This window comes from Anser brachyrhynchus (assembly GCF_964034855.1).
Source record: "Anser brachyrhynchus genome assembly, chromosome: 2".
In the NCBI taxonomy this organism is placed as follows: Eukaryota; Metazoa; Chordata; class Aves; order Anseriformes; family Anatidae; genus Anser; species Anser brachyrhynchus.
In genome coordinates this window covers 137136665-137155594 of record NC_137695.1, presented here as the reverse complement: position 1 = coordinate 137155594, position 18930 = coordinate 137136665, and the positions used below count along the sequence as shown (strand labels likewise).

General features: G+C 38.2%; 1 protein-coding gene across 1 annotated transcript in view; it reads right to left on the bottom strand.

Annotated features, from left to right (window-relative positions):
- Nucleotides 1–18930, bottom strand: part of INTS8 (integrator complex subunit 8) — a 23496-nt gene extending 4566 nt beyond the window's left edge. The window contains exons 1-21 of the mRNA XM_080583094.1: nt 18689–18930; nt 17432–17606; nt 14754–14894; nt 14253–14324; nt 13035–13086; nt 11950–12132; nt 11335–11442; nt 10480–10635; nt 10241–10341; nt 9441–9582; nt 8235–8305; nt 7920–8095; nt 7289–7422; nt 6535–6645; nt 5675–5876; nt 4982–5103; nt 3719–3903; nt 2644–2677; nt 1907–1963; nt 1765–1826; nt 696–814 (exon numbers count right to left, since the gene is read on the bottom strand). Coding sequence (XP_080439220.1) covers nt 696–814; nt 1765–1826; nt 1907–1963; nt 2644–2677; nt 3719–3903; nt 4982–5103; nt 5675–5876; nt 6535–6645; nt 7289–7422; nt 7920–8095; nt 8235–8305; nt 9441–9582; nt 10241–10341; nt 10480–10635; nt 11335–11442; nt 11950–12132; nt 13035–13086; nt 14253–14324; nt 14754–14894; nt 17432–17606; nt 18689–18818 — 2533 coding nt within the window. The 5' untranslated portion in view covers nt 18819–18930. The remainder of the gene's footprint in view (nt 1–695; nt 815–1764; nt 1827–1906; nt 1964–2643; nt 2678–3718; nt 3904–4981; nt 5104–5674; nt 5877–6534; nt 6646–7288; nt 7423–7919; nt 8096–8234; nt 8306–9440; nt 9583–10240; nt 10342–10479; nt 10636–11334; nt 11443–11949; nt 12133–13034; nt 13087–14252; nt 14325–14753; nt 14895–17431; nt 17607–18688) is intronic.

Below are 18930 nucleotides of genomic sequence, written 5' to 3'. Positions count from 1 at the left end.
GTAAGCCTCAGAGGCTGACACTAGACCAGGGACTATGCTAACAAAGCACAGTACCAAAAGGCTGCACAAGACTTCCCCAGGCAGGTAACAGGGATTTAAGTGCTCTGTGTCCCGATTCTGCTGGCTGCTCCCAGCTCATAAGCAAGGGTAAGTAGCAGGGAAGTGGCAGGTGAGGACAGAGAGAGAGGAAAGAGCTTCCCAACACAACCAACACCAGATCAGGAGTTCATGCTTCCTCATTTACAAACCCTAGATACTTCCCTATACAAAACACAGAACATTTTTACTTGAGCAGATGAGCAGAGTAAAGCTGATCTCCACACTTAAATGCAAGCGCTATCCACAAAACCTTTATTCACTTAGTAAGAGACTCTCACATTACAGGTTTGCATGATTGTATCACTCAAGAACTGACTACACCCACTAAAAGAAGTGAAATTAATCACAACCCTTACAGTAAGGTTTCCTTTACCCTAAAATCAAGTCCCCACGACCCACTGAAAGCTCAGTCTGTCAGCTTAGATGACCTCCTAGGTGAATTCACTTACATGACTGCCCCCAAAGATTTTAAAGTCATATCACTTAAGCTTCTCTTCATATAAGGAAATACAAGAAAGGTTATGAAGGTAGGCAAATTTCTAAAGAAAAAATGCCCCTGTACACATGCTTAAAGAACAGATGTTGTTTTCACTTACCAAAATAAATATCTGCCTGGATAATTAACCAGAAGTGGTTGTTTGAGTTGACAGTCAGTGCGTAGTTGACTAGCTCTTTTACTGTTACAGCCACAGCTTCAAAATCCACTGATTGAAGACTAAAGGGAAAGAAAAAAAGTACAAAAAAAATCTTAAGTGATTGTTTCTTTAAAACCAGTAATCTGAGTTCACATCTAGTTTAAGTCCAAACCGCTTTTTGCATTAAATGTCAAGCAAAAATAACATCAGTAAAGATCGCGCACCTGAAACCACTATAAATTATCACAGGATCTGCATAAATGGCCACAGACAGCAAGCTCTAGAAATTTATGGAACTAGCTTGGAAAGGAAAGCTGCCAATAGCTTGACACGTTGCTTGGGCAGCCTTTCCTAAAGGTCACGTGGAATCTCCATTTTTAAAAACATGTTTTTTTTCCCCTCACCCTATAACTAAGTTCTGGTAACAGACAGAAAACCATCTTCTGCTTGGCTTTCTAATACACATCAAATTATGCATCAGTAACAGAGAAACTATCCCATCAGACCAACCACGGACAGACTAAGCACGCTGAACATTACACGCTCTCTCTATTTATACCCCCAGGTATGACACACACACAGAGGCTGAACCGGTGAGGTTCTGGCCCCACAGAGCCTATGAACTCTCTGAACTTCTCCTGTAAATTGGAGGATGATGGTTCAATATGGCCAGGACAACCAATACACACCATATGCCACTTAGTATTTTGGTAACTAATCAAACGCCTCTAAAAAAAAGAAAGTTACTTTTTAGTAAAATATTATATGGCTCACAGCCATACAGCTCAGTGAAGCACACAATTGAAAAAAAATCCTTTTTCTTGTGTCTGCATCTCTATCAGTACCATCAAATCAAGAGCAGAAACCCCCACGCACTCAGACCAACTCATCTGCAAACAACAGGGGTCAGCGATGCCCTTACAAGGCAGAAATGACACTAGCACACCGTAACTAATCCACAGTAACTGGAACTAAACCAATTAATCTAAATGTATTTTGAAAACTGTATTTTGAGTTAGTATCATCTTACTTGGGAATAGAGGAAGGCCAGATGGAAATGTACTCTGCTGTAATATCATTCACAATATCTTCCTAAGAGAAAAGAGATAGGAAAAGAAATTACAAAGGGAAATGCTTCAAGAAATCCAGATGTGATCTTTATATGTACTAACCCGAACATTATGAAGCTTGACAAACAGGGACAATATCGTAGTTAAAACCAACGGCTCCTGTAAGGAAAAGGAAAAATGTGACGGACATTCCCATGAAACTAACAGAAATCCACTTTCTTCTCTAAGCTTTAAAGCTATGTCAGAAGTTCTGACATCATTATTATGTCCTATAGAAATAAGACAGTACTTTGTTAAGAATCCTGCAGCACAGGAAGGCTGAGAGAAAATTTCTTTAAGTAGTCTTTAATTATTTCAGACTTTCCTGAATAACTGCCTGAATATAAAATTTACTTAGACTTTGTACACTTCTCCCCCTCCCACTGGCTAACCCTAAACTTAAGCTAGGTTTTTTACACCTTTCTGTGCATTTACACACACACACGCGCACACTAAACAATTTCCCTTTCTCTTCCTCCTGCTGCTTGATTTTGATGCAAGTAGCAGCTTCTTCCTCCCCCCAAAAGAAATGCTTTCCCAAGACATCCAACCTTCATGAGAACCAGAATAAAATAAACTCTTCATGTTAACTGATCTCTACTGTCAGAATTCAGGATCACGTTGTTCAACATCAAGCTAATCAACACTGCTGTATGACAGGTGTAATAAATTTAGTTCTTCAGCCATATAAAAACATCTATATAGCTATTACATTTTCTGGACTTGTTAAATTCCAGAGAGGTGTTACACCAGAAGGAAGTTCTGATTGTAAGCACATTGCCAAGTCAGCTCTAACTTACCCGAAGCTTTTTGATGAAGGACAGCAATTCACTCCTAAATCAGAGACACAAAGACCTGTGTAAGTAATCAACTGCAACTGACAGCATATACAAACTTAATTCACTGAAAATAAGAGTCAGTAAAGGAAATTCTTCACCTGCCAAAACAACCCTTCAGCTCTAAGCTTACAAATGCTGAGTGTATAAATGAAAAAGTTCAGTCAGGTCATTCACTTTTAATACGGTCACTGAAACGTTTGACTTTTATAATTAAGAAAAGGTTAAAATAGTAGATGTGTCTTGTTTATCAAGCTACAAAAGGCACGAAAATCATTTTGTATCGAGTCGGACATTGAACTGTACTGCAATTCTCCAAGCTAGGACTGCAACAGTGACCTACAAGCTTACAGAATAGGGTACACAATGATCATTCGTAATGCACATAGATTTCCTTGTCATGCCACATCAGAAATTATCACCATAAGCAAGGCAGACAAGCACAGCCTGTTTGGAAAAGGTTTTGCTGATTCTTTTTCACAATAAAAACATGGTCACTGCCCTTCACACTCTGAATTACAGTGGTCAAAAGAGGTTCAGGATCCTAAAGTACACCTGTAGGGCTTCCTTTTTTCTTGCCAGAGTATACAATTAAAACATAAAGCAAGCATGTACCCTGTTCCACCCATCCCACGTCAATGTAAGCAAAAGCAGCTGACCTTTAGATGCACATGAACCCAATTTGGTCAAGAAAGGCAAAAGAACAGCCCATACTTTTAACAGGGGAACCTTTTCCAAGTTTTTAATATGGAGAGCTATTCCATATAACCATACGTTTCAGAGTTTATCATAACAGGCATCTTATAGTCAGTCTTGGACTTAAGGAGAGGCTAAATATACTGTTTGGACAGATCAGAGTTCTAAATCCATCATCAGTTACCACTAAGGCAAGCAGAGATTAGGTAACTTAACAGGGAAACTGACACAGCTCTCCAGCTGCTGCCACCACTGTGACAGAGGAATACAGTCAGCTCTTGACTGGAATTTGGGGTTAAGTATACAAATCAAACAATCTTAAAAGTAAGTTAAGAAAAGATACCTGTACATAATGCCTAGCGTAGACTCCCTGTGTTTTATCAGACTCACTCTGCCATCGTTCCCCCGTTTGTGCTGGTTGGATACACTGCAGATTTGCACGACCACTTCCCAGAGGTCTTTAGCTGTCCGTCTGCTTTCTTTGGGACCTGGGAGTTCTTTGCACGTAGCAGCCAGCAACTGTCCCAGCTGTGCAACACAAAAGAAATACAGTAAGCAGAGTTTCTCTGAATATTGACTGGAGCAAAGGAATTATTGGTATTTAAGATGGCTAAGCAGACAATTTTAAGCTCCAAAACTACATAGCAACATAGCTAAACTTTGCAGCAGAGGACCCTGACCCGTCATCTGGAAGACAAGAATTAAAACGTTCTTCCCTTTACTACTTCCCTTATGGTGCTTTACATTCTGCTTGTCATAATGAAATACTTGTTTTCAGGAGCTTAATCAAATATATAGAGATATATTTTTAGGTTGTATATAATATAGTTTTTACAAAGACTAGATCCCTCAAATACCCATAACTGTCATATAACAATTAATCTGAACTAAAAGTCAAATAATGTTGTGCTGGCACCCTCTGCTACACCGAGAAATCTAAGGGTCAAAATGGAATTTATAGGAAGCACCACAGGTAACCAGAGCAGGCCAAAAATGTGTCCTGCAATACAATCAGCATTGAGCTTCAGCTTTATTGCCTGACTGACGTAAAAACACTACTATAAAACCATTCTGAAAGTCAGGTTTCAAGAACAGCAGTGCTTGAATGTCCACAGAAATTAAACACTGGTATCATGTTCAAAAATGGAACCAATACAGTGCGTTTGGTGTCTTTGGAACAGAAAGACGACCAGACACGAAGCCTGATATCTTTATACTTCTCGTATCTCCCACATAAACCTGGGCTGAATCCCAGCTGAGAGGCGAGTCCTTCCCACAAGGGCTACTATAGGGTTTCAGCAGCCAGCTCGGGGCTTGTTACCACACGTGCCTGATGCTCAGGGACCCAACCTCAGCTGGCAGATGACAAGGGCTACAATGCAGTTCGGTTCATCTGTTCTGCAGCACAGCCCGCAAGTCTTTTGCCAGCTGTCAAACACATTTGTTGTTTAGCCTTGCTCTGTCTTCTTTACCAGACTTTACTCATTGTAGCAATAAAACTGTGACACTTGTGGCAGAAACGTACCTGCTTTCACAAGTACGAGAGACCTCAACAAGAAAAAGTCAGTTACAGTCTGACAAGGCTCTGAGACTGAGCAGCTGTTACCTTCACGTAAGGATTAGTTTGAACCAGAGGTAACGGAACTTGCATGGTCAAATACTCATTTTCACGCCAGTTTAACAAGAAGGCAACACATTCTTCAGCTATAACTTGTCGAAGAGGAATATCTGGAAGGGAATAGGGTCTTTTTTATTTTTGAGGAAAACAGCATTATACGAAATCAAGCAAAATCAATTCCCTTTGATTAACCATTTTTGTTTTGTATGTCCCATCACAGAAAAAATGATGCTTAGCCCTATAAGAGACTTCACCTCTGAAAATTAGAAGCAACACCTACTTCCTCCAACAGCGACAATACTACACAACTCCCTCAGTCTGAAACCACGTGGACTACTTCAATAACTAATTAAACTTTTCAGATAAAGTGCAGACATGTTTATCCTGTTCAAACCCTTTAAGTGGCACTAAGCAGAAATTGTCAATGTTTAGCAGTATGTAAGCATCATGATGTCACTGTTCTCATTTCCAACTTCTAAAAGCTAAATGAACTTCTAAAGACTCACCAAATAACAACATCACACTTCACTACTGTTTTTCCACCATACTATATCGGAAAATATACTACATATTATGTAGTATATAAATATATACTGAAATGGTTTATCGAAATACAAAGTTACTGCTTTCTCCTTCTCTTTGTGCTTTATGGTGTCTCAGGAAAAACAGCAACGTACTCACCAGGTACTCTCATTTCCAAATATCCTCGGACTCTGCTTATAAGATCAGAAGGAGGACGTTCTCCATTAATGCCAGGTCCGGCTTCGTGAGTGTAAATGTCTAAGAGCAGCATTTCGTTCAGCATGACTTGACGGAGTTTTGGAGAAAACTCTGTCACAAGTTCCAAGCAAGCAGCAAAAAGTTGCTTTGCATGGACGAAATCCTGCAATGAAGAGGATACACGTGTGTTAATGGTTCTGAATGGATTCGTGAGGAAAAAGAAGTCTAAGAGCTAAAATCCTGGCTGAAGCAGCCTTTGCATCCATTATTGTTAGCATTCCCTAAGAAACTCACAATAATCATATACATTTTTGAGTTCTTTGGACTCCTATTTAGTTTAATACTTCCCACAGTTCCAAATTTTTCAAACAAAACAAGACATTTAAGCGAAAACATACCAAAAAATTTAACTACAGGCATATTACGTAGACAGTTCGGTTTTACCCTGTAGTTTTAACAAACTATAGTATCGTCAATTACAAGGCAAATAAAAGAGCATTCCAGTAAATTCTTTAAGTAAAACAGCCAAAAGAACATCATCGCGTCAAATCAATGTTGGGTTTAGGTGCAACATGATTTAGTATATCCTAAACAAGATTTTGTATGAACTAAATTATCTCCCAGCCCAACTCACCGGAATGCCACTACCCTTGCTGTGGAACTTCGTGAGACAGGGACATTTAATTATTATATTACACACAGAGCTTGTTACTAGATCTCTATCACCTCCCATTTCTTCAGTCCTTTTTCTCATAAAGGGCTTTCCGTATTTTCATTGTTGTTCAAACTAACTCACCAGTAACTTCAGACGGCTTGCTCACCTTGATTGCACTGCAGTGTAATCCCTTTGCCATAAGGATGTAGACCAAGTCCCTAGTCAGGTTATCTTTGATTCCTAAAATAACATTGCCGTAAACATTTGGTACTTCCCACTGAGAGAAAAACATGCAAGACATTTGCACAGAGTTTTAGAATTCACATCTTTGCTTAAGCATTGAAAATAAAACTCAGATGTCAAAAATGCTTAATTTCTAAGTATCAGTTGCAGAAATGTTTACTTCTAATCAACAGTAATGTATAGCTCAGACATACAGAAATACATTAAAAATTGTTGCCTACCCACTTTGTTCATATGCACATATGTTCATGGGTTCATTTGTTCGTATGTGAATATGTAATAATTTGGAAAAAAAACATAAAGACAAGAAATTCTTACCTAAGAAAAAAAGTACTCCCTCTCTTGTTCTCAGCTACAGTTAAACAGCTACATTCCCTGACAGGAATTTAAACTAAAATAACATTGATAACTGGTCAGAGCACTGAAAGCAAAAATGACAGAAGTTTACTTTTTCACAAGGCAAATTTGTGATACAGTCAGTTTAACGTGAAGGTTACACCTTTTTCATTCAAAATATGAGTTTAGATATATATCATTACTATTACACCAAGACTGTGCAGAGAGAAAATTGAAAAAAAATATTGAGCATCTACAGCAAAATGTTTACTGTTCACTGTGATATGATACCTGACCAGTCCTAGACTTAGTCTGTCATATGACAACATGAAATAAATTACCTTATTTGAGACTGTCCAGAATTGGCGTTCTGAAGTCATACCATGCAATTCAATTAAGATCTGGCGAATCCTCCAAGGATCTACTGACAATATGAGTTGATGTTCAAGCTGGCCAATATTGACACTTGCTGAAGCTAGGAACAACAACAACAACAAAAAGATGTCTCCAGGGCATTCCTTCTTAACGTAGAGCCTTACAATTATTTAGTAAATGACATTTTAAACAACATATGAAGAACAGAAGATACACCAATGCTTTTAAAGGCCTCTTTATTCCTGGTACTGCCCACCAGTCACACAAACATTAGTGCTGCTGTAAGTGCAGAGGCAGGAATACACCCTTCCTGGGAAGGGCTGCTAGTCAGATTCAGTTCAAACCAAGTGCCACACCTCTCTCTCGCTTGGTCTACTAGCACACACTTATTTTAACATATATTCATTTGAGGTGCAAGTGAAGTACAAGCAAAAGAACAAAGCTCTTGAATAAGCAGGACATTCACTGACTAAAAGTGGGAAGTATTTGCTCTAAAAACCATTTACTCTAAACTAGAAAACCGATCTAAACCTATTTTCATGCCTGAGGTTACTGTGTAACTGCACAGATATAAATTAATGAAACACCGAATATTACCTGGAATATCATAAAAAGAAGTCACAGGTTTTGTGCACAGGTTGATCCTAGGAGATCTCTTCCGCATTTCATCAATGAGCAGTTTCCGTTCATCATCTTTCAGAAGTTTTATGAACAGATCATGAGATGAAATCATGAAGACAAGCTGAAGATCTTCCAAACCCAAACACAAGTTTCTAAATTAAAAAAAAAGAAAAAGTTAATAATCAGGGGGAAGTTGTTTGCTTTTCCAGTTAGAGGTTCTCAAAAGCATTTATTATGCTGCATTACATTGCTTACAAGATGCAAATTCAGGGTATCAAAACCAGTACATACTTGAGAAATGATGCCATTTTTCTCTTCAAAGATTCAGAAGCATTTTCCAAGTTTATTGATCTTGAACAAACCTGGGGAAAAGTAAGCAGTAACAACTGAGCCAGAGCTTAGAAATCTTAGAAATCAGTTTGCTGATTCACAATTACCAATTAGTAACCCTCTGTCTCAAGGGAGGCAAGACGGTTATCAGGTAAATACTGCGCTATCAGATGGATCAAAGTTGCTTTCTCTCTGTACACAAGAAGCTTTTTCAGACAACTGATCTTCCTTGACACAATCTACTTTTTTTTCCAATTCAGTTCCTGATATTTAGGTGTGCTGACACTGAATGCCACGGTATGAGTCAGTCAAAAGATAATTAAGAACATAAAGACCTTTTGCACGACTTCAAAAATGAACTAAAATTTCGGAGTGCAAAACCGTAAGATCCACTAGGATTAACTTGAGAAAATGCGTTAGTTTAAACTTAACTATTTAGTTATCTTTAATTGCCAGCTTACATGATTTTTTTTTCTTTTTGAGAAATATGCTCAATATGACCAGCTGATGGAACAGCTTTTGCTGGCTCTGTATTTCAGAGTATTATCAGTCACTTCTAGCCACATACTTGAAGAGAACAGCTGCAACTGACACGCAAAAGACAAGACTCAAATTAAGCAGAAGATGAAACTAACAGCACAGCAACAAAAGGAGTAAGTTCAGTCTGAGCAACGACTTCCAAAAAGCTTCACTGCGAGCAATAGTTTAAGTCTCACATATACAGAACATCAGGATAGTTTCATGACTTGCTAATTCTTACAACAAAGCTGGCAAGTGCGGTCCTCTTTCACAAATACTTTTTTCTAGTATCTCTCTCTCTGTCTTGCAGAATGTTTCTTTGTTCCTCAAAAAGAGATGTTCAGTAATATCACTATATATTTTGATGAGGTCAGGAAACCCAGCGATTTCAAAACCCAGCCGAAGCAGTAAGTCAACAGGGGTTCCTCCCCAACAGATGAACTAGCAACATAGATGCAAGGCTGATTATATATAGTGTATTTGTGCTGCCTGCAAAGAAGTTGAATGAAGTCTGAGAAGTTACCTTATGAAGTATTTTTCTGTCTCAGAAACATAAGTCTTACTTGCAACTGTTATACAGTTAACTGGGGAAAGAGATACCTCCTTAAATACCGACTCCCCTTCTAGTTTCAGGTAGTAATTTCTCACCTCCAGGAGGAAGTCTATTTTCTCTTTGTTGGGTTTCAGGAACAGCAGACAAAACTGAACATCAATTATTTCACCCTGCAATATATCACGGACGGTGTTGCACACACAAATTTTGAAACAAACTTCATCCAGAGCATCGTTCCTGCATGAACACAAAACCCAAGATCACAGAACTTGTCTGACAAATGCAGCTGGTATCCAGTCAAAGCTCCACGGGTCAGACCCCAAGACAAGTCTGGAGCACATACCTCTGTCCATGACTGCACTCTAAAAAAAATTTACTCAGGATCTACCTAAGTTCACCCAAGATCTCAGTTTTTTTTGAAAGAAAATTCCCTCCTGGCTTACAGCTTTGTTCCACACACAAGCTTCATTTTCGCTTCAGCCTGAGCACCACTGGGACTCCAGCTAGAGCAGTGTGACCAACACACAGGTACATCTCCTCTTGGTAAGCGTTCCGCACACATTGCTGACAGCCAAGACAACTTCAGGCATATTTACGCATCTCAGGATACACAAACTGGGCTGGTTCAGCAGCGCACAAAGCTCCTAATCACAGGTAACTACGCTCCCAAAGATCCCAAACAAAGTACACATCTCCTAAAATATCACTGCTTAGTACAGCAGCCTGATTGGCTTTGACTTCAAGTTTTAGAAGACCTCTGTAGAGGCATTTACTTAGTCAAAAATTTAAAAATGTGTGTGTATATATATAATTTGTTTTTAAAAGATTTTGTATACTTGAAAACCATAACTCGTCTTCTCAACCACATTGAACAGACCATTATTTAGCATCTCACCCTTGTAGAGCATTTTGGAACAGTTCTCTTTGCACCGATTGCCTCAACTGAACAGGTAAACTGAGGGCTAGATTATCTTCAAGGAATATCTTCACCAAGTCCTACAACACAAACACATTGGAATGAATCATCAATGGATAATTCAATAGTTAAAGGTAACAGATTAGATGGAATTATCAGCACATAACAACAAAAAGAGAAGAACTCCACTAGAAGTAGGCTTTAATTAAGCGCAATACCTGATAGTTGCCAGTTTTCAAACAGCTATCGATTTGATTGTAAGGAGTTGCCTGTTGAGATGCATCGTCATCAGATGAGGTAAGAACTCCGCAAGCTTGACAGTACCCAGCCAACCGTCCTTCATCTATGGTACAATGAAGCGACGATGAACCAATCTGAAAAGTAAGAGTCGATTCAGTCTGAGTGATCAAGTCTTCTGAAACATGAGCTTAATTCTGAAGCACAAATGGAGACTCACAGTTTCTCCTAATAACAAAACAGTAGAAGAATGTGTGTGTACACACTTATGTTTTTGTCCTTTTTGCAGCTTGCACCATGCTTTGTCTTTTTAAATGAAAATTTGGGGTTTGCAGTTTCAGAAATATAAATGTGAAGCAAAATGAAAAAGTAAGCATATCTTAACTGTAAGTGAAAACGTTATCTTACGTAGAAAGTCAGAACAGAGAGATCTCATTTCCAACAGAACATCGGATAAACATGAATAGGAAATGCTGTATGATTACCTTCCTCAGAAACACAGCAGCGCTATCAGAATAGCACAGTGGGCATGGATTGTACTGCTTAGCCAAGTTAATATTAACACTGGAGATGGTACTCTTGCATCAATGCTAGTTGTATAACCAAATATTCAATACACAACAGAATAAAACAATAATACATCACACCGGATCAATATAGTTTTGAACAAGACCCAACGTAAAACAAAGCAACAGAAGTTGTTGCCAAAATGCCATAAAGTTTCTTTAAAAAAATTATGTATACCATAAGCTTTACACTGCTGAAGAAGGAAGCAGTGATTTACTTCCTTTTTCTTTAGGAGAGCTGAACATAAACTATAATAAAACACTCATTACCCTTGCAATCAACTCCCTTGTTTTGAAAAACTTCTCTTTAGCGTTTTCATGGAGAGCTGCATTCGTAGCTCCTTGTTGAAAGTAGATTGCACCCAAGTCATAGCAAACCTGTAAACAGCATTGATATAAGACATATTATGTTGGAAATTTATATAACATTTCAAGTCAACATTAAGTATTTCAGCTCAGTTTTTAAATATATTTAAACTATTCCCAGTTTTATCTAGTGTACTGACACACACTGTGTATCTTTCCCCACATACTTCAATTGTTTCCTTTGTAACTGTGATCTCAGTGTAAGTAATTCTGCAGAGGCATTCAGAAAATTACAGAATAATTTCCACAGAATAGTAAGAAGAGTGCAATAAGCAGTCCTTGTCATACAACAGTTTACTCCAGACTAGGAAAAAGTGAGGGTTTGTGAGCGATAATATTTACAACGTTGAAAGAAGTTTTAATAGCATAAAAATGAACTCAATAATATTTTATTGCATTGAAGAAAGAACGCAAGAAATATCAGTAGAAAAATAGTGCAGTTTATTTCAAAATATCATGCTACGTTTTGTCTAAAGAAACAGAAATAAATTGAAAGCTTTAGTCTAGAACATAAAGTACCTGGCACTGTATCTCCTCCGCACTGATTTTCAGTCCAGCTGTGGAACTCTCTGTTTCTCCATTCACCATACCAGGCTCCATGGCTAGTAAATCCAGAGTTCTTATCGTGTGGACATAGAGATCTTTATTCAGTTTAAGTGCTCCTTCTAGCACCAGGATGGAATCAGCAGCCTGCTCCTTCAACTGTAACAGTTCAAATGCATTAAAAAAAAAAAAAGAAAAATCATGGTTTTAAAGCTTAGCTTTGGGCTTAAATTAATCCTAGAAATTTAACAGCATAGTAAAGTGGTAGCAAAGAACATTTCCTTAATACACTTGTCTGCTCCTGTATTTCTTGTACAATAACGAAATTTCAGGTACTTAGAGCAACAGGATCAGACCCTTACTTCCAACAGAAACAAAACATTTTTCTCCCAGTTTCACCTATGGCTGTTTATCCACGTCTGGAGCATTAAGTTATCCAACAGCTGAACTGTAAATTCTCAGCTATTACTTCACAGCTGAACTAAAAGCAGCTTCTCTTTGAATAGCAAGATTTTTCCAGAATTTATGATGAATTGGTGAAACAGTTAGACATCATTTACATTCACTTATTTGAAAAAAAATAAAAAAGTATAAATGCAAAGCCTTTAACTTATTCTAAGTACAAGAGTAGGGAAAGGAGCTAGGCTACTTCTGAAATAGAGGGTTTATTTTTCTTCTTTCTTGCTTGTCTCAAAGGAAAACACTTTAAGCACACCTAGCATTCTGTTGAAAGCAACATACCGAAAATGTACCTACTAAATCCTCTTAAAAAAACACCAAGCATTATATTTTGCTGCCATATGATTTTACACCTCAAGCACAGTATGGTCTTACTAACCACACACTGATTTTATAGAACACTTCAATCTCACAAAACAAATTCCATACTAAATCCGCTACAACACTGTCCAAAACCCAGCAAAACTTCTGAAAATCCTAGAAGTGGCTAATATAATATAAATGTACCAAATCCAACAAAATTGTGATGCAATTGTTTATCTCCTGTCCATTCATATTTACATGTAGATTCAAGCAAAAATTAGAGGTGGAAAAAATCTCACCACTTTCAAAATATTTTCAGTTAGTTCCTTTTCTTGCTGCATCTGGTTCATCCTGAAAAAACAGAGATGTGGTCAACACCTTAATTATAAAGCAAGCCATCCTATTGTTTTACTTCATGCTCTACACCACAACAATTAATTCCAAAAAAGTTTTGCTTACGTATGTTTTTAACATCATTATGCTGGACCACCAAACATTCTTAGCTATCTCTCTGAAATACAACATTATATAATTAAAAGATACAATGAAGAGTTTAAGATAAGAATATGATTTAATAAAATGAAAGTTTCAGTTTTCATTTCCTTGTGTATTTGTTTGTTGTTTTCTTTTTAAATCAGATCGTTAATATCAGCAAAATCATCATGAAGCAAACAGCTTCAACAGCCTCAAGTCTCTTTAAGCTTCACTGCTAAAACCTTCACAAGCATACGTGAGGGGCAGGAGCAGGGTTTGCATGATTATGTAAAAATTAGAAGTATTTTTAAACTATTTCCCCATATAGAATCTTCTGGTTCAGGATCAGACCCAGATACAGATAGGACAGTACAAGATTTCTAGTAGAAATACTAGTAGGGTTTCTAATCAACACTTATCAGACTCTCTCATACAAGCCAGAATATTATGCATCTAATACTAGAGTACAAAATTAACATAAAACACTTGAAAATTACCACTCTCTTGAGATACTCTCAACTTTATCTGAGAAATGCATAATACAAAAGTCAAATCTAAGGACAGGTTGTAACTAAAGCCACGCAATTTGTGGAATGAAAATTCAATGCTGACTTTAGATTACAAAGAATTGTCTAGTCATCAAAAATATTTCATTATTTCTCAGGTTATCTATAATGTTGTAAATAGTTATAACAAAACAGCATTAATCAAGCCCGTGTAAGCTAAAACAGGGTGCAAAAAATATGTTCTGTTTAAACTAGAGAATAAGCTTTTTGCACAAATTGCCATCTCCCTTTCTTCTACTATTTTTCATGCCACTACAAAGTCACAGATCATAACACAATAAAAAAGCAGAACCACAGACATACAGATACATTGAGCATGCATGACAGGAAAATAAGAATATACTTGAAATAAAGTTAAGTTTTCCATGTTACAGCTAACCTTAAGCAATTGTGTATTAAGATGATTTAATTCAATTACAGATTCTATTTCTTATTACAAAATACACAAAGTTCAAATGAATCATGCTGGTAACTTACACATTCAGTTGAGGTGGACCAGGTTTCACTTGCTTCACAGGAAAACTACTCTTAACAATGGTCCTTATTGCCCTACGGGGGGGAGAAAATTAGGCAAAGAACGGCATTAGCTTCAGAAGTGTAATAAGATGACATGCCTCTTAAAAATATCAGATTATTATTTCAGATACTTTAAACCATTACACTACATCCTCTACTTAAGAGCACATCTACTATTTCAGAAGTGTTCTTAAGCCCACAAAAAGCTAAACGGCAATAACATTTTTATTTTTACCTTTATGAGATGACACTTCAAACTACTCCCTTTACCATTTTGTCAGGAAACAAACCCAGCTTTAAAATCGCTTTTCAGACTTAGCTCCTCACTACAAGCCATTTACAGACCACAACACTAGTATCACTTTACAATTCTTTCTCATTCTACATACAGGTACATAGAAAGAAGAAAACAGTGTTTACTTCTATCATGATTTTAAGATTATTGCCTTAAAAGTAGTTTACCATCTGTTGTAGAGCAGTATGGCCATTGCAGTGGTTGGGGGTATGCTGGACAGGTCTACATCCACGTGCTTAGTCCCTGGGGGAACCTTGCTGATACACAGAAGCTCATTCAGGAGCATGTTCAACACGGGAACAGATAAGCTGTCAAAAAGAAGAGAATTAGGTACTTCATACAGCAATTCTACTTCTGGAATGTTTAAATAATACACACTACTACTCGGTACTATATTATTAGTTAACAAAGCACGGCAGCATGGTTAGCATGTCTACTTAGCATAATGAAATGCTCTGTATCAGATGACGTTCTAGATCAGTATGTAAAGCAGCAACCTGTATTAGTAACTAAGTCAAGCTTGTAGAAGGTTGTCCTGACAGAGCTATCTACTTCTATGCACACTGCATTAGTCTGCTCAGACACATCCCCAAAATAATTCATTTACAGCAACAGGTCCCAAATAGCGAGAAACTCTTTTCAAATTAGTCCCAGATCATACATCCAGAAGATAAGCAATTTTCATTTCCATATTTCCATTTCAAGTGGAACTTCACTCACGTAAAGGAGACATTTATCTGTGCTATCATGTCTTAGCTCCCTTTTTGAGACATCATCTGCTACCAAACTGTGTTAAGAGTAAGAACTGGAATAGAACACTGTAGTTCCACTGTAAGCTGTAGTACATAACACCATACATACATGAGGCGGGACAGAGCCTTCCCTGATAAAATGGGAAGGCATGCAGGCTGGATTGCATCACTCCAAGCTTTTGAGGTGTAATTTAACACAACTGAAACAATATTGCTAATTTAGACATTGGTTGAAATTAGCAGTGATCTGCTACTGCCAAAGTACCTTGAACCTTTTCACAAGGTTGCATTTTTTGCAACCAGCATTGAAAATAACCAGTTGAAACTACACTTGTAGCAACTGAAGCCAGAATCCTTGGTTAATAAGTTGTAGGTCTTGTGTTCCATTAGACTCCACGTCTGTGACCATGCTATGATTTTTAAACTAACACACACTGGTTTTTACTAATGGCAGGTCCAGGAATCTTGTTTGAGTTGGCAACAGCAGAAGTCTTAGAAAAAGCTGTGATTCTTTTTTAAACTACCCTGACTAAACCTTTGGGTATTGTCAGTTAAAAAACAAAGAGCATAGTTCTTAACTGAGAACAATCTGAGGCTTTGTGAGCTCACAGAGCGAGAACTCTTCCTAACATATAGAGAGATGATGAATTAGAAATTGAAATGACTTCAGATTATTTCTCAGAAAAACAAAACAGTTCTGTACTGAATCCCAGAATCAGCCTAATATTGTCAAACGGGAAGGCTGATTTTTCGATCAGGATTATACCCGTATTTTGAAAACAAGAGGTACTACTAACTGGCAGAAAGCATGCCACAAATAAATGTCAGTAGAAGTTCCTCCTGCAAGAACGGAGGCAGCCTTAAAAATGCCCTCTCGTACATACTCATACACATCTGCTTTCAAAGCTAAAATATGTATAAAACCCCCTACTGTATACCAGATAGTTCTTTCTGTACAATATTTTCATAACTAACCACAACAAAGGTTTAAGCTTATTCTCTGCAGTTGCGCAGCACCTTGCAAAGGTACTTAAGGATGCAGTAATCCAGCCTCACAACACTCCACTAAGGCAGATAAATATAACAACAGATATTATGGGAAAAAAGGCGAAGAACTTCATAAGTAAAAATCAAGGACATCTCATTCCAAGTCCTTTTACCACTCACGATAGCACACTATTAAAAACAAAACAAAACAAAACATTACGATCTTCATATATTAAGAAGTACAAATAAAAGCTAGAGAGACAAAACCCACCACTACTTTGAAGGAAGAGCTTTCAAAATACTTCTGAGATTAGTGAATTTCTCTAACACATGACAAAGAACATGTAATTTTCAGATTAACTCCAAAGAAATAAGACAGTAAAACACGATTTAAAAACACATCCCAAAAAATTAAACAAACCAAGTCAACTTAACTTTTATCTAGCAAAGAACTTTCTTCTTTCAAGGTGCTTGCAACTTTAACATACACTGAAGAAGTGAAGAATAAGTCTTGCCCCACTAAGTGTAATTCCATAATGCTTAGCAATGCCAAAGCAAATAGTTCCAGGCCTTGCAAGACCATTCAGTAGCTGAAATTATTGGCAGGAGGAGGAGGAGTTTGTCTATTGCCCATTTCAACCACAGCCAGTTCAGTGATCTAGCTCACAGATCTATGGAGCGCTTTACAACTATAAAGCTGGAGCAAGAGTTCCAACTTAATGCATTTCAGAATGGGGAAACTTCAGCTGTTTTTGTCACTCTAGAAAGAATAACCTAAAACTTGTCTTTACACAGTAGACATTTGGACATCTTAGAACAGCATGCTTGCACGTAAGCACTTTATCTTTAAATTATTAACAGCATCGATCTGCTTACGTCTAACCTGCAGATGAAACAGAATTTGATTTCAGCTGGCAGACCCAAGACTCCTCTTAATCTAAGAAAGTTACTGCCCTAATAGCAAGCAAGAGAAGTTTCAATTTGTTAAAATGAAGAAATTAAGCCACAAGTAGATCAGGTTGATGGTTGGACTTGGTAGTACTGAAGGTAAATGATTCTATGATTTTAAGTTTAGTAAATTCAGTATGAGGATGTACAGACCATACCTTTTCTCTAATACATCCAAATCCCACTTCAGGTGAGCAGCAACTTTAAGAGCAAGAAGTTTTAAAATGCGGTTTCTTTTGTTATCAGGTGGTGGCTGGACTTGGTTCTGTTCATTCACTGATGGTTTGGAAGCTTGTTCCAAGAACTGGACGATCAGCTGTACAGGCGGTGGATCTGCAGAAAACACAACTTCTCTTCAAATTCCACGTAAGCCCAGAAATTCATTTCTTGTTGCAGCCATGATCAGGAATACCTTATCTCCTTATCATTTATACCGACAACATTGTCACCTGACAGGTTCTAATCCCAAGGGGTGTTTTGTTTATGCTGAATCAAATCAGATTAACTTCTCTTTATTTAGCCTTGAAGTTTATTTGACCACAATAACTGCATTCTTACACTTCCATTTATTTTCCCAATTTTTAGTAATAAAGTTTTAGTACTTGTATCTGCAGAAAATAACTGCTGTCCATTTAAATCACTTAGCTGTTGTAAAAATACACGCCTGCTTACACTTCTTTTCTGTACTTTAAATGTATTTATGAGCATCTTCTGTTACTTCTATGTACATTTAGAAGAAAAAAAATGTATGATTCTTAAGAGATATGAAAGCTGCAACATTTCTCCCTTACAATCTGACAGTCTCTCCAGTACCTCTGGGCTGTTCTGAAGAACTGAAGACAAATCATTCATCAACAATTTTTTTTTGGAAAATAGCAACATAAGATCTCAGCCCAGAAGATATAGCCTGATCGTGCTTAAATCTACTTTTTTGTAAAAGCAGTGCTGTCACTGGTGGGTTTCCTGTCTCCTCCAGCTGTTTGGAGAATTCAGGCTCTGAAAAAAAAAATGATTTCTCTCTCTGATCTTCAAAAGATCAGCTACTATATATATATATATATATAATATTTTTTATAATAGACCAGTCTATACAGCTTTTTATTCATCCCAGTCCGAAGCAAAGCAACTCCAGCACGGAAGCCGTAGGAGGGCTGTAGCTCTTTATGCTAGCAAGCCTTAACTGGGGAAACCCGGCTGCAAACCGCACTCATTTTTCCCAACAGCACTCCCCATTAAAAACAACAACAACAACAACAACCTCCTTGTCACATCTCCGTAACTTACAAACGCAAAACGAAATCACGGCGAGGACAGGACAGTGAAACCACCAGGTAGGAAAAGGAGGGTGAAACAGACGCCAAGCCCCGGTCCCTGTGCCGCCCCCGTCCCTGTGCCGCCCCCCTCCAGCCACGCACCGGGCGAGGGCTTCCGCAGGTGCTGCTCCAGCAGCTGCTCCTCCAGCAGGAACTCGAACCAGGAGGTCTGCGGCGGCGTGCAGGGCCGGCTGGACGTGGCCGCCTCCCGGTCGGCCGCCTCGGCGCTCATGGCGGCGGCGCTGCCCCGCGGCCGGGCCCCGCGACCCGCTGCCTGCCTCCGCCAAGGCGGCTGCGCCTGCAAGATGGCCGCCGGCCGCGGGCAGCGCGGGGCGGGGCGCGGG